Here is a 13,801-nt window from a genome sequence, read left to right on the forward strand (position 1 = left end):
TAAAATATACAGCATAAAAATTGCATTGCTTGTCCTATTTTGCATATTCCACGCTTTCGCAAAATAATAATGATGAACATTATAAAATGGATGATTTGCTTACTAATTTAATTTATGTTGCATTTTGGATTTAGCTTGTTTTTCAGCATATTTTTGTTTGACTTTAGCTTTTTTTTACTCAGAATTTAGCTTATGCGCTCAATATGTGTCATCACTGCTCGAACTAATGCATTATTGTTGTTGTGCGGAACGCGAGTTGAAGTAACGTCTTGTGAGAGATTTGATTGAAAAATGGCCCAATAAATAAATTCGAGTGATTGGCTAGTGAAAACAACAAAACGGTGAATAAAACAACAATTTTTTATTGAATTTGCACAAAAGTCAATATTGTGTTAAGCAGAAAACCCAAGAAGAAATGAAACCACACACACCACCGAATTACTGGTGCAAACAAAGAAAAGAATGTTGTGATATAGAAAACAGTGCAGTAGATACACATGCATGTGCAAAGACATAAATACATACATACATGCATACATAATTATGTAGAAATGCTTGTCTAAAAGTAATGCTGTGATTTAAATGTTTCATATTTTTGTGCATGAATATTTATTTGACCCCAAGACGCGGGCAGAGTTCCAGCGGGCCACTGGAAGCTGCAGACTGTTTGTGAGTGTGTGGGCGTTGACGAGGGCAACGGGTGTGTGTGCAGCAAACTAGAAAATACATGCTACATATGAATGAAACACATACGCATTTGATTTAACTGTAAAAATATTATAAATAAATACAAGTTGCGATATATTTACATACGTTTAGCAACGTATTGAAGCTGCATTAAATGTTCTGACCATTTGGAGTGGCTTATTTGAAAGGCTAAAACTGAAGCCCTAATAGCTAATTGGATTTGAAAGTTGCCCCCAACTGATAGAAAACTCTGTGTGATTGAAACTCAACTGAAATTGAAATTGAAACTGAAGTAGCTGCACGTAATAGCAGAGCGCAAAAAGATATTAATGAAGTATATAGAGTGAGTCTGTTGATGAGCTTGTTTATTTCAATTTGAAAGATTATGCTCAATTGTCAAAGCTGTAGTTGAATTAATCTGATAGCCAGACAAAGCGAGTGAGAGAAAGAGAGAGAGAGAGAGAGAGAGAGAGAGAGATAGCGAGCAGCAGAACAAAAGGGGTTAGAGCAAGGCCGAGGGCATGTAACAAAGAAATTGTATGCCTCACTTAAATCATAATTAATTTCTGCCACTAATTGCCAACTCTAACTTCACACGCTGCAGCCAAAGATTAAGAACAGAGCACTGACATGCAATAAACACATGCATACATACATCTTTGTATGTGTATGTATACATTTCCGCAGATACATAGCTACACAAAAACTTCGACACTGACTCCGGCTTACACACAGCCAGAGATACAGTTACATCCCTGACCTGCACAGACACAAACACAAACACAAGTGCACATGTAAATGTGATTACCTATGTGTGCTCACAGAGCTTGGCATATCTGGAGCTGGAGCTGTAGCAGTAATGGAGCAGGCAATGCCCTATGCGCATGTACTATATTTATATTTATAGCAAACACTGCGGTGCCGGTTGTAGTACATTTAACTTTGTTTCTGTTTTCGGCACATTTTGGGGTCTTTCAGGCTGTGACTGTGGCTGTGCACTAAATAACAATTTAGAGTGACAGTTGAACTAAAATAATAATACCATCAGCATCATTACTGAAAAATATAAATGACTTACTTATTTTTTCATATGAATAAAAATAATATTCTTATGAAAAAACAATTATTATTACGTTCTTCACACATTCAGTTTTTTGTAGCTTCTCTTCACACACTTCCTGTAATCGCAACATTCTCATCGCATTTCCGTTCGCCATCACAAGAAAAACTTGGCTTATTTTTTTTTTGCTTAAGTCACTTTGTTTTATGTTTTGGTTCTGTTTGTTCGTTTTGTCGCCATCGAGGTACATTTACATATTTACAAGTCTGCCATAAGCACATAACACATACTAATGCCCTTTGTTTGCATGTGGCAGCCACTTGATCGTTTTTCCAATTGAGAATATCTTGCTACTTTATTGTGTCAGCGCAAAGCGCGCGCTGCTGACCAGTGGTGGCCACACAGCTGATGAGTCAGACGTTGCGGCCGTTGCGGGCCGAATGGCAAACCAGTTTCAGTTTCCCTTGCTCTTGCCTTTTGTTACCGGTTCTTTTTAATCAAATGAGACGAGCAGATTTCTTTTTACTGAAGCTACTGCTGGATTTCAAAGGCGTGTGCTATTTTCTGTGCGCAGCACTTTTCCATCTCTTTTTTAATTAAAAGTAGTTATGCATTTGCAAATTTGATTAACTTGCCTTGTGTGCTACTTGCAACTTACAAGTTGCATTAATCAAATTAACTGTATGCATGTATTTACATTAATGTGTCTAGTCGTTTATTAGATAACAAAGGCAATGGCTACTTAGCTTTACCACAATTCTCATTAGCTGACCTCAATAAGACCAAATCTTCTATTTGCGTGTAGAGTGGGCTTTCACTTGAAAGCCATTTCAAAATTGTGCTAGGGTGTGGATGTAAACAAATATTTACGTTCTGCAAACGAGTGTGTTTATAGTATTTTGCATACTTGGGGCTGGCATTGTTTACGTTTTGGTTTCTAAATCAGCATTAATTTAAAAACAAAGCAATTTAAGCGAAGAACCATGGAAACAGCTTTTTAAAATAAGCAATAATAAAATAAAATTATGTAAATCCCAAAAATAAATCCATTAAGCAAGATGCTTGACGCTTCACATTTAATTAATGAGACAGTTCAGTCGGATGCAATCGGCTGCATACGACTCTGTAATTAAGAATTTGTGGTCAACTGAAAATTGTAAATTGGAAAACAATATTGAACTATATTGTAAACAGTTCATTAAGATAAATCTTTGTCGACTAATCTACTTTTTGGACTCTGCCCTAGCACCTTAGGAACTACAATAATAAACTGCTCTGAACTTTTAGATCCAGAGTATTATTCTTCAAAAGAAAATGCAATGCAAGCAGTGGCCTTGGCCACATGTAGACTCATATATTATAATCTATGTATGAGTATAGGCATGTATAATTCTTGAAGAACAGTGAGTCACGCGAAATTAATATTGCATAATATTGCGTTTATTATTCATATACAATTCCAACTGCTGCAAATGAGTTTATAAACCAGTCATCCGATCTATATACGTATTTATTAATATACACCGCTTATAACTGTAAAGTAACTAATACGTATAAGTGCGAATTGCTGACTTTTGTGTATTCAAGCAGCGAAAGGTATTTGATTGCCCAAGTAAAGAGATGAAAAAAAAAACCAGTTAAGCCTGGCAAACAGACAAAGTGATTCAATTTCCAGAAGTGGGTCGGTACGCTCTTTGTTTGGAACTCTTTGCACTTATATTAGTGAGCATTTTATGCTTATATAAAACATTGTCTGCAGTTGTGCACACAGCTGTTTTAGCTTATTGTTGTTAACAATAAACAGACAGCAAGTGAAACCGTTAGAAAGGTATATATGTGAGTAGAATTGACTTGGGGCTTTCGCATTTAATTGCATTTGCATTCTAAGTTATCTTTAGTGCAGAGCTTAGTCATTACACTTGCTTATACAATGGAAAAAGTTAAGCTAAAGCCTCATGCATCTATTTTTATCTGTGTTTGCTTTTTGTCATATATTTTTGCCATCCACTGTTGCAGCAGTTGTTAACACCTGACGGCAGCCAGTGCGCATGTGCCTGTTATCAAATTCATTCTCATCAGCTTCATGCATTACATACTTACTACCACCATCATCAGCATCATCATCAGCAGCAGCAGCTTCTGCAAATTGTTTTGTTTACTGGACCAACACAGTCTGTTTGCTCATTTATGTGTGTGGCAGCCAAAAAGCATTGAAAAGCTGCTACTTGAGCTCACGCACTCGTTTCGGTTTTGGGGCAGCGGGAAGGGAAGATGCGGCATGAGGCTGCCTTCCAGCCGCGATGCGACTCATGTCAAGGCCGTTCAAAGCCTCGGTCGTGTGCTACTCGCTGCTTTTTCGGCGTATACAGATTTTTCTGCACGCAGTCGGCATCAACTTGGGGCGGACGCCTTTACATTGCAGAGCAACACAGTGTCGCGTGTGGCAGATTCTAGGCAAGTTATCGGTTCGGTTTTATTCTGGCCAGACACGCTGCGTATACGCAATTAATACGACATTACACTTGCTGTTTGACATGACATTAAAGGGCTGTTAACAAATGCTGCAATTGCCACGCGGGCTGGTCACTAAACAATGAACATAAAAAAGAACTAAAGCTACTGGCGAGTCATTAAAGTCCAAGCGTCTCTCGTTCTTCGAGTGCTAAAAACAAAACAAAAGCGAAATGTGCACATAAAAATACAACTCAAGATAAGCAGGCGGCAATTGCATGTACAAGTATTTGTTAATGTGTGTGTGTGTGTGTGTGTGTGAGTGACACTTTTTATGAACCAGACTGACCAAGGCAAACACACAGCAAGGCGAACGTAAACAGCTGAAGAACATGGCCCCATCATGTCATGTCAGGGCAACAGACCCTTTTGCTCAGCTTACACATAAAGTTCATTAAACTTTGTGCTTTTCGTTTGCTAAACACCCATATCAAGCAGCAGCTATCGCACTTGTTCTTATTGCTATCGTTGGACGTACTAGTTGATGTCTGGCTGCTGGCGAATGTGTCATAAAAATAAGTTCTATAAATGACTTTACATGTGCATAAATTAATTGCAAAAATATATTTTTGGAAAAATCTTATAGAAGAAAAAAAACAAAAAAGAGGCTTCCAATATTATTATTTTTGTTTGGTTATCGTTTATTATCGCCACGTCCACCAGAACTTTTGCGCGAGTACAGAACAATTGCGCGTTAGGCGCTTGGATTGACATAGCCTCGGTGGCGCAGTAGGCAGCGCGTAAGTCTCATAATCTTAAGGTCGTGAGTTCGAGCCTCACCCGGGGCATGTAACTTTTTTGGCTTTTATTTATTTTTTGCAATTGCATTAAACATTAGAGACAAATACTAATAATAATAAGCGCCTGTATCATTTGCTATTTTTCAATTATTAAGCTCTGAACGATAAGCAATGTGTGTTCTAATCTTATGTATTTGCCACAACAAATTGACGGATGATTTTACTTAACATTTACCACTTAATCTCGCAATCTTGCTAAATGTGCATTCATATGATATGCGCTCCAAACTATGCGTCAAACTTTTATAAATGGCTGCAGCTGCAGCTGGCAGCTTAACAGGCTTGTGGGCACTGTCATCCTTTTGCAGCGCAGATAAACATGTAGTTGCAATTGAGCAGTGACGTCTTCCCATTGTAGTGTGTAGTGTGTCGTTCCCCTTGGCTCTCTTTTTTTATTGACTTTAATTGATGTCAAGTGATGTGCTCACCGCAGAGAGCGCATACGCTCGAGCTTAGCGTTGGCATATTGTCGTTGTCGTTGTCGTTGTCTTTGTCTTTGGCGTTGTCTAAGGCTAAGGCAATCATAATATATACGACGAGGGCACTCCCGCACACGCAGTCAATGAAATATGTGTATGCATGTGTATTTTACTGCCCTGGCAGACACTAATATTGAAATAAATAAGGTCAAGACATGCTAAAGTCGTATTAAGGAGTGTGCTCCAATTTCTAAAACACCTATCTTTTTCAATCGTCGCCTTTATTTGTTTTTTGTGTGTTTTCATTTTATTTTTATGTTCCTTCCTGCAGTTCGCTGAGGCGTGAAATGGATGCGCTCGCTGGTGACAAGAGCAAGCACAGCAGGAGTCAAGCGTGTTAGTAGCACTCAACGAGCGTAGAGAGACGGCCGCATTCACGAGCAAGAACAAGAACAAGAGCAAGAGCAAGAGTGGTGGACACCATTTGAACCAACAAACCCACAATGACACAACCAACAACAAACGCAACGCATGCAAAATGCAAGTGCAGCACAACAAAGCGACAAAGGCAACATCGAGTCGCCAAGTTGGCAATATGCAGCCTAGGCGTACTAATTATTGCCTTGATGGCCCTAATAGGGCCAGCAGACGGGCAGGCAGACGAATCTGGCAGATCGCAGCTTACGCCTGCTGAGTATACGCCATATGAGTCGAAACTTAACTTCACCAAGAAGACCAATTACACCACCGGTGGCATGACTCCAATTTTTAATTTTACGCACAAACTGTTTGACAATCTGGTACCCAACAAGCCAGCCATACCGCCTGGTAAGTAGCGGTAAGTAGTTATGGCTTGAGCAATTACTTAAAATATACTATTCTAGGTTACATTGAGATTAAAAATTCGGACACGCTTGTGCTGGGCAAGAAGGTGGAGCAGAACGATTGGCGCGATCTCTTATATCAATACTGGGGAGTGCTGCTCTGGGTTGGCTTTCTGTTGCTGCTCATAGTTATCATACCATTCATAGCGTGAGTAATTATTAACTTTATCCAGCTTAAACTTTCATAACCTTATATATATTTTGTTTTTGTTGCTAGTGTCTGTTATTGCTGCTTCTGCTGCTGTCGGCGTTGCAAACAAGGCTGCCCGCCCTGTGATAGGAAGAAGGATGGGATCAAGCGCTTTGGCTGCGGCTTTTTGCTGTTGCTGCTCATGACGGGCATACTGTAAGAATTGCTGTACACAAAACGTTGGCATTACTGGCGTTTACTTAATTACTTTAACTGGACTTGCAGTTTCGGCATCATCATTGCTTTTGTGACCAACAAGATGATTGACAACGGCCTTCAGGAAACTAGCGACACCATGAAACGTGGCGCTGAAGATACCTGCAGCTATCTAAGGGACGTGGCCTCGCATGTTGAGCATTTGTTTATCAAAAACTATCAGGAGCTGGACACGCATCTCGTTGACATTATAAAAAGTAAGACTAACCTGCAATCTATGCGTACTAGAACTACATTTACGTTTGATTTGCTTTGCCTAGATGTGGATAAGCATATGTACGATGATCTTATGGATGCTTCCGAGGCAAATGTCGTAAAGGAGCTGAAGCGCATATTGGACAATATGGAAAAGGCCGAGAAGCTAATGGCAGAGATTGAAAAGCTTGAAAAGGACTTACGCTTCTACAGTGCACAACTGCGAGATGGTTAATAGACAAAGCTTTTAAAATGTAATTATATTTATTGACTATATCTTTTGCTTGCCAGGTGTGCGAGGCGTCAAGCGTAATGTCAACTACGCCTGTACGGTGCTCTGTGGCAATCGTGAGTGTCTGCATTTCCTAAAGCGCACTGGCATTGAGTTCATCGATAGCGCCAAGTGTCTGCATTTGGATTCGGTAACTAATTCTCACATTTCCAGCAACTTTTCATTGGCCCTAATGCGCTGATTATTCCATTTGCAGCTGCCTGATGTCAATGTAACCTTGAAAGCCATCAAGGAGGTGAGAAAGAACAAAACGGAAGTCATACCCAAGGACGCCTTGGAGCGTTTGAAGAAAGTCGGCGAGATGATTAAGGCAGCTCTTGATCCAATCAAGCCAAAACTGATACGTGATGTGCACAAGGGATCAGAAGAGTTCCGTGGCCAAGCAAACAAAGTGCGCGTTACTGTGGACGCATTGATCTCCGACATTTACCTGCTAACCAGAAACTCAGCCAACTCGTTTGACGATGTCTACGATCGATTTGGCCCTGACCGCAACGTCGTTAACCTTACTGTTTGCATTGTGCTGCTGGTGGTAAGCATATTACTAAACATAAATTCCTGCAATCAATTGCAAATCAATTATTTTATTTATCTATAGATATTTACGCTGCTGGTTATAGCGCTAATCTGTGGCTGCTGTGGTCGACGTCGACGTGGCTATCGTGATGACTGCTGCAGCAAGGGCACTGGTGCCTCCTGCCTGCTGCTGTAAGTGCACCCACCCAGTTGCTGCCTGTGCTCTGTGTAGTTGATTAATTATTTGATTTATTTGCAGCGTCATGTTGTTGATATTCTGCGTATTCTCGGCCATTACCATGGTTGGACTGTTCTACTTTGTAACGGGCTTTGTTACTTATCAAGGCGCTTGTGCGCCACTACGCGATCGTGAGAACAATACGTTGTTCCGCCAGCTGGATGCATCCATTGATCTGAATCGCTATTTGATAAATAATGACACTAGCAAAAAGGTGGAACCGTTGCGCATGTCCAATGTACTGGATGCCTGCAGTGCAGATGACTCCATATTTAAGATATTGAGGGATCACAAGCTGTATGATCTGCAGGACTTGCTGGCCATATCGATAATGAGCACTAATGATCCTGGCAAGCCAATTCCGACTATCTTCGATGAGGATCTGACGAAAATAGACGTGCTCAAGAACACAGAAGTCAAGAAACTAGAAATCCTACGCGATAGCAATCTTTCCGACTATCGCAGCAAGAAATTCACGGAACATTTGTGCACGCAGCTGACGCCCACCGAGCTGCCCACAATGGCCAATCAGCTGAAGGAGCTGCGTGCCAGCCTGTGGAGCCAGTGGGGCATTTATGACTGGGCGCGCACCTCGCTCTACAACGAGGCCTTCAATCTGCAGCGCTTCAACGATGAGTTTGTCGAGAAGATCAAATCGATTATAGAAAAAATGACATCGAAGCTGCAGCAGGTCGATGAGCTCATCCTGTACAATAATCAAGCGTTTGGCCAGTCCATTGCCACGCTGCTGAAAGCATCTCAACGAGCAGATGTATTCATTAAAACACAGGGCAAGGAGTATATCAATGGACTCGGCGAAAATCTAACAGACTTCCTTGCGAACCAGATCGAAACCTATGCGCGCAGAGTAGTCCAGGAGGGCAACAATCACGTGGGACGCTGCCAGCCACTGGCCTATATCTACTATCGGGGCGTGGACTTGATTTGCTATCGCCTAGTCGATCCCATGGTAGGTCAGCTTAGCTGCTTTTTATGGATTTTTAATGGATAATGCTTTGCTGTTTTGCTTGCAGAACGGCTTTTGGGTGGGCGTGCTGCTCTGCTCCCTGCTCTTCTTGCCCGTGCTCTTTGTCTCGCATCGCCTGATGTGCCTGTACAAGAAGATTGATCCATATTCAGCGCAGGCCGGTGTTGTGGAGGGAGGGTAAGTAAATTTTGCATTTGTTTAACGCTAAGCTGCAGTAAATTTCAATAAAATAAGCACTGGTGTGGGCGTGACGCGCATGGGCATGGGCAGCGGCATGGGCAGGGGCATGACGCATGTGATCTTGCTGCCCGGCTTTGTTGGGCAGCAGCCCACAAGGCTCAGTCTGGCCCATGAACGCAATAATATTATTCTTTTGAATGGTAATCTCTCATTGGATGCATCCACGGAGTCATCAGATCTGACAGCAGAGACTAGCGCCAGCAAGCACAAGCGGGATTAGCTTAACAAGCGCATGTTTTCTTTTTATTTTATATTAATATTTTCTGTTTAATTGTTTGTTTGTTTCTTTTTGTATACAAATCGTGTTAATTGCACCTTCAACTAATTCGGTTCATAATTGTTTCATTTCATTGTCTCTCTCATAAATGCGACTGCTAACCAAACTACAAACCACACACACAACTCTTCGTCTTCGCCACACAGCAGTGATTACTTATACGACGCGTATAGCGAGCGCGATCGCGAGCACGTGCCATTGGCCAAGTAAGAGTTTAACGCTTGCCTGCGCAGCTAACACTTAAGCCACTTCAACTAATTGCTTGCCCCATTTCTCATTTCTAATTGTGCTTGCAGTGTGCCCAAGAAGCGTCGCAAGGCCTACGAACGACGTCGCGAGCAGCAGGACTACTATGAGGATGCATCGCCGGGTGTGTCACGTGGCGCGCGCAGCAATGGCGGCGGTGGTGGCGGTGGTGCTGGGGGCAGCAATGGCGACGCCGCAGCAGGCAGCAGCAACATGCGCTACAACGATGTGGCACCCACGTAAGTTTGCCTGCCCACCTCCACCTGCAATGCAAAACCATGCTCTAGACCCGCTCTGCTCTCTGCTGTATAATCTTAACCCTAATCACAGCTAACCAAAGCTCACAACTTACACTGCAAATATTATCCTGTGGCTGATGGCCTCGATTTTAATTGCTATTTTGTTTGATTTCATTTTCATTTAGCGCTAAAGTTGTGGCTATTGATACAAGGCCAAAAGCACTGACGGCAGATGGTTTCTTTTAGGCTTAATCCGTCTGGCAAAATGGGTTTGGTTTCCTAATTGGTAATGCGTGTGCGTGTTATCTGTGTCTGTGTGTGTGCCTGTGTGTGTGTGTGTGTGTATTGCTGCTGCTCATAATCCCTTGCTATAACTTCAAAGCCAACTTCAGAGCTGCTTCTACTCATCCAACACACAAGTTGGCCAGTCCAAAGAACCTCAACTGGCCAAGCTGCACCTCATACTACATTCAATGCTTTCACAACTGTGTGCCACAACCATCAACTAAAGCCGATTGGTCCTTGTATAAATAACTGCATACTTGATTCGTATACTAAATGCTTCAGTTTTCAATTTGCCATTGCCTCAATTCCAACTGCAACTAACTACAGCAACAATTGGCAATAATAACAAGCTTTTGAACAATTATGCCTATTTCACTTTATAACTAATCTAATTTGTTTTTCCTCACAGACACTGGGACCATGAGCCGCCACGTTATCATAATCCGCCAGCAGCGCCGCCATCATCGGAGTACGAACGCCCACCGCCATATTATTACCCCGGCGCCTCTGATCAGGATTAAGCTGCAAGCATTGGACATTATGGGGTGGAACAGCTTTAAAGTGGTTGGCAAACATGAATGAATTTAATTTTGAATAACACACACTCACACACACAAACCTACACGAAAAAGAATACCCCATTTTACTGAGACTGTAATTTTAGTTAAATATTAGGTTTTTTTTATAATTTAAAGTTATATATTTAATAGCATCACATGTGTTTAATATCTTTTCCTGCTGGTCGTGTGTATCGGGCGCAGTTGGAGAAAAAGAAAATGAGAAAGAGAGAGACAATGATAAACATACAAACATGAATAGTAAAGAGTTAGCAGCAAGTTGTAAGGAATAGTGTAGTATTATTAAGACGGGCCGCAGCAAGTGAAGTTTGAAGTTTACACACACACACACAGACACACATTGAAAATGTTGCCAAAAGCTAGAGCGATGCAATGATTCAGAATTAGCATAAATTATATGCACACAGTTTAAAGCATTTAATAAGTAAGCACGTCAAGTAAACCCAAAATAAAACGCAGGGTTTCCACAGCGGCCCTTACCAAAACCAATAATAATTCAAAAGGGCTTGAATAAATGAAAAAATATTCTCATAATTTTATGATACACACACACACACACACACACACACACACAATAATCAACATTACACTATAGAAATATTTAACTAGCATTGTCAGAGAATGTAAACTTGAAATTTAATGACAAAATCAAAAATGGAGAATTAAAAATCAATGTTTAAGGTATATAGACAAATACTTAACACAACTGCCATTTTAATTTAGAAACTGCAGTTTTTGATGCATTTTATGTGCGATGTATGATTGTATATGTACACACAGATACAGACACGTATTTATTTACCAAAAGAACAACAGTCAACAAATTCCTTAAAACAACAGATGCATAAATTAAAAAAAAGAAAAAACAAATTGATGCACTTTCTAGAAACAAACGTATTTAAACAATTTGTCATAGTTTAGTAAGATATACATATATGTATTTCAACTCGATTGTTTTTTGAAATTCTCTTTACACACACACACACACGTACATACACTTAGACACATTAACTTACTGCAAGTACATTTACATTTAGTTAAGCCAAGCCCATAAGTACCATGTATGAATGTCTGTAATTATTTTCACTAACTTACAACTCATGAAATCTTCAGCTTAAGTCATATTTAGCGTTTACCAATAAGCCAATAATATGAATCAAAGTTTTAAACCTACAACAACAACAATTACTGTGAAAAATAAAGAATTATAAATTACAAAAATGGAAAACATAATTTAAATTAGCAGTAGGCTACTACAGCTGTAACTCTAAGCTCACATTTTACAGCTCTCAACATTTGTATTAGAAAAAACTAAAGAACATGCTGTCCTGCTCGTTATTTATACCGCTGGCATTGCTGCTCTCTGCTTGGCCAATTGATGGCTACGACAGCAGCTGGCAGTTGCAGTTGTACAACATTAAGAACAGCAGCAGTTTGTCTGCCAGCGCCCACTGTCCAACGGGGCAGCAGTGGCCTTTCCTGCAGCTGCTGCTGCACAGTCTGCTGGCGTTGCCCGTCTACAATGTGCTGCTGCTTGCAGTGGGGTAAGTGTAAGTGTAAGTGGCATCAATCGTTCTACTCAGCTTTGTCTTTGTCTTGCAGTTGGCGTCTGCATAAAAGCGCGCACCGCAGCGCGCTGCGCTTAGTAAGCGAGCTAAGACCAGCGGTGCCAAGTGCGCCACCTCTGCCGCCGCCGCGCTTGAAGCGTCGCTTAGCACCCAAGCCGCCGCCACGCCGTCAGCGTCAGCGACAGGAGCAAGCAGAGCAGTTTAGGCATTTGCGTCGTGACTTGAAGCGTGTGCTGGAAGGACTGCAGCAACCTCTGCCAGCATCAATAGCGCAGCCACAGCCACAGCCGTCGCTAGAGCAAACAGCAGCAGCAGCAGCAACTATCTTGCTGCCAAGCAAATCCAAAGCTAAGCCACGCAAGCTGCTGCACGCGCTGTTCAAGCAGCTCAGCTCAGCCTTTGCCAAAGCCAGCAGCAGGCCTAGACTACGCGCAGATACCGAGCTAACGCCCGTTAGCAGCTACAGCATATTTAAGCCTGTGCTGCAGCGGCTGCGACTGCGCGCCATACACAGATCGAAGTTCTATGTGCCATCCACATCGAGTAGTTCGCTCAGCTCCGAATGCAGTTCCACTTGCCTCTATGCATACTAAGCACAGCCGGCGCATTGAGCACGCAATGCATGGACATACCTTGAGCTCAAGCCGAGGGTGCCCAGGCGTTGCCATTTCAATGCGTTAGCTGTGAAGTGTTCATAAGCGTTCACCTTGATAATTCTAAGAACACACATCCGGCAGTGGGCTGGCATACAAAAGATTCAAGCGTCAAACGCTGCGGCGCTCCCATCAATCATCGTAATCTGACAAGCGACAACGCGCACTCGACTACCGGGTGAGCTTCAGTTAAGCAGCAGCTACTTGGAGCGCAGATATGTGGAGCGAAACTCTAAGATACAGCGAAAGTGACTTCATTGTCTCACACACACACAAAAATAAGACAATGCTCGGAAGCGCAACACTAAACTTAATACCCTACTATCATTTGCTTAGCATATTTATATTTTCTGCTAAATAAAACATGCACAACAAAGCTTTAGAGTTCTTAATTCTTATTTGTGCCCTACGCCCAGTTCCAAGGCAACGCCCAGTTCCAGTTTCGTTAATGTTCTTCCGCAAGCTGAAACAGGAATTGCAGCAATTACGATTACAGTTTATATCTTAGGGGCTTGCTAGGGCTTCCGCATGTAGCAGATGCCTGCTGGGCTGCTAGCAAGGGCAAACTGAAAGTGAAAACCACAGCGACATATGATTTTCATAATTTTCAACTAAAAATTAAATCACGTTTCTTATCAGCGATAAGTTGTTATTGTTGTTGTTGCTGTTGTTGTCGTCCAGTGAGTGCCTTTCTTTTTCAACAATTACCAAAATCACAC

At 41.7% G+C, this 13,801-nt stretch overlaps 2 protein-coding genes and 1 non-coding gene across 7 annotated transcripts; all 3 read left to right on the plus strand.

The window, feature by feature from the left end:
- Positions 1 to 250: 250 nt before the first annotated feature.
- Positions 251 to 11,423, plus strand: LOC108600470 (prominin-like protein). 5 transcript variants are annotated; one of them, XM_017988082.2, is made up of 15 exons: positions 251 to 341; positions 5,809 to 6,305; positions 6,362 to 6,509; positions 6,579 to 6,707; positions 6,777 to 6,964; positions 7,028 to 7,192; positions 7,254 to 7,384; positions 7,451 to 7,786; positions 7,853 to 7,962; positions 8,030 to 8,978; positions 9,043 to 9,173; positions 9,660 to 9,719; positions 9,810 to 9,998; positions 10,184 to 10,284; positions 10,693 to 10,760. In XM_017988082.2, the coding sequence occupies exons 2-14, from the start codon at positions 5,981 to 5,983 to the stop codon at positions 10,242 to 10,244; spliced, it is 2,922 nt and encodes a 973-aa protein (XP_017843571.2). In that variant the 5' UTR covers positions 251 to 341; positions 5,809 to 5,980; the 3' UTR covers positions 10,245 to 10,284; positions 10,693 to 10,760. The 5 variants fall into 5 exon arrangements, with proteins under 5 accessions (XP_017843571.2, XP_017843569.2, XP_017843570.2 ...); XM_017988080.2 differs by lacking the exon at positions 10,184 to 10,284 and having other exon boundaries at positions 10,693 to 11,423; XM_017988081.2 differs by lacking the exon at positions 10,184 to 10,284 and having other exon boundaries at positions 9,663 to 9,719; positions 10,693 to 11,423.
- Trnam-cau lies at positions 4,974 to 5,046 on the plus strand. Its single transcript has one exon. It is a non-coding gene; the product is annotated as a tRNA-Met (tRNA).
- Positions 11,424 to 12,106: 683 nt separating the features above from the next.
- On the plus strand, positions 12,107 to 13,448 carry LOC108600471. The gene is made up of 2 exons (XM_017988085.2): positions 12,107 to 12,405; positions 12,464 to 13,448. Exons 1-2 carry the CDS (start codon positions 12,182 to 12,184, stop codon positions 13,020 to 13,022), a joined length of 783 nt encoding a protein of 260 aa, XP_017843574.2. The 5' UTR covers positions 12,107 to 12,181; the 3' UTR covers positions 13,023 to 13,448.
- Positions 13,449 to 13,801: the final 353 nt, after the last annotated feature.

The sequence above is a fragment of the Drosophila busckii genome, chromosome 3L (genome assembly GCF_011750605.1).
Source record: "Drosophila busckii strain San Diego stock center, stock number 13000-0081.31 chromosome 3L, ASM1175060v1, whole genome shotgun sequence".
NCBI lineage: Eukaryota > Metazoa > Arthropoda > Insecta > Diptera > Drosophilidae > Drosophila > Drosophila busckii.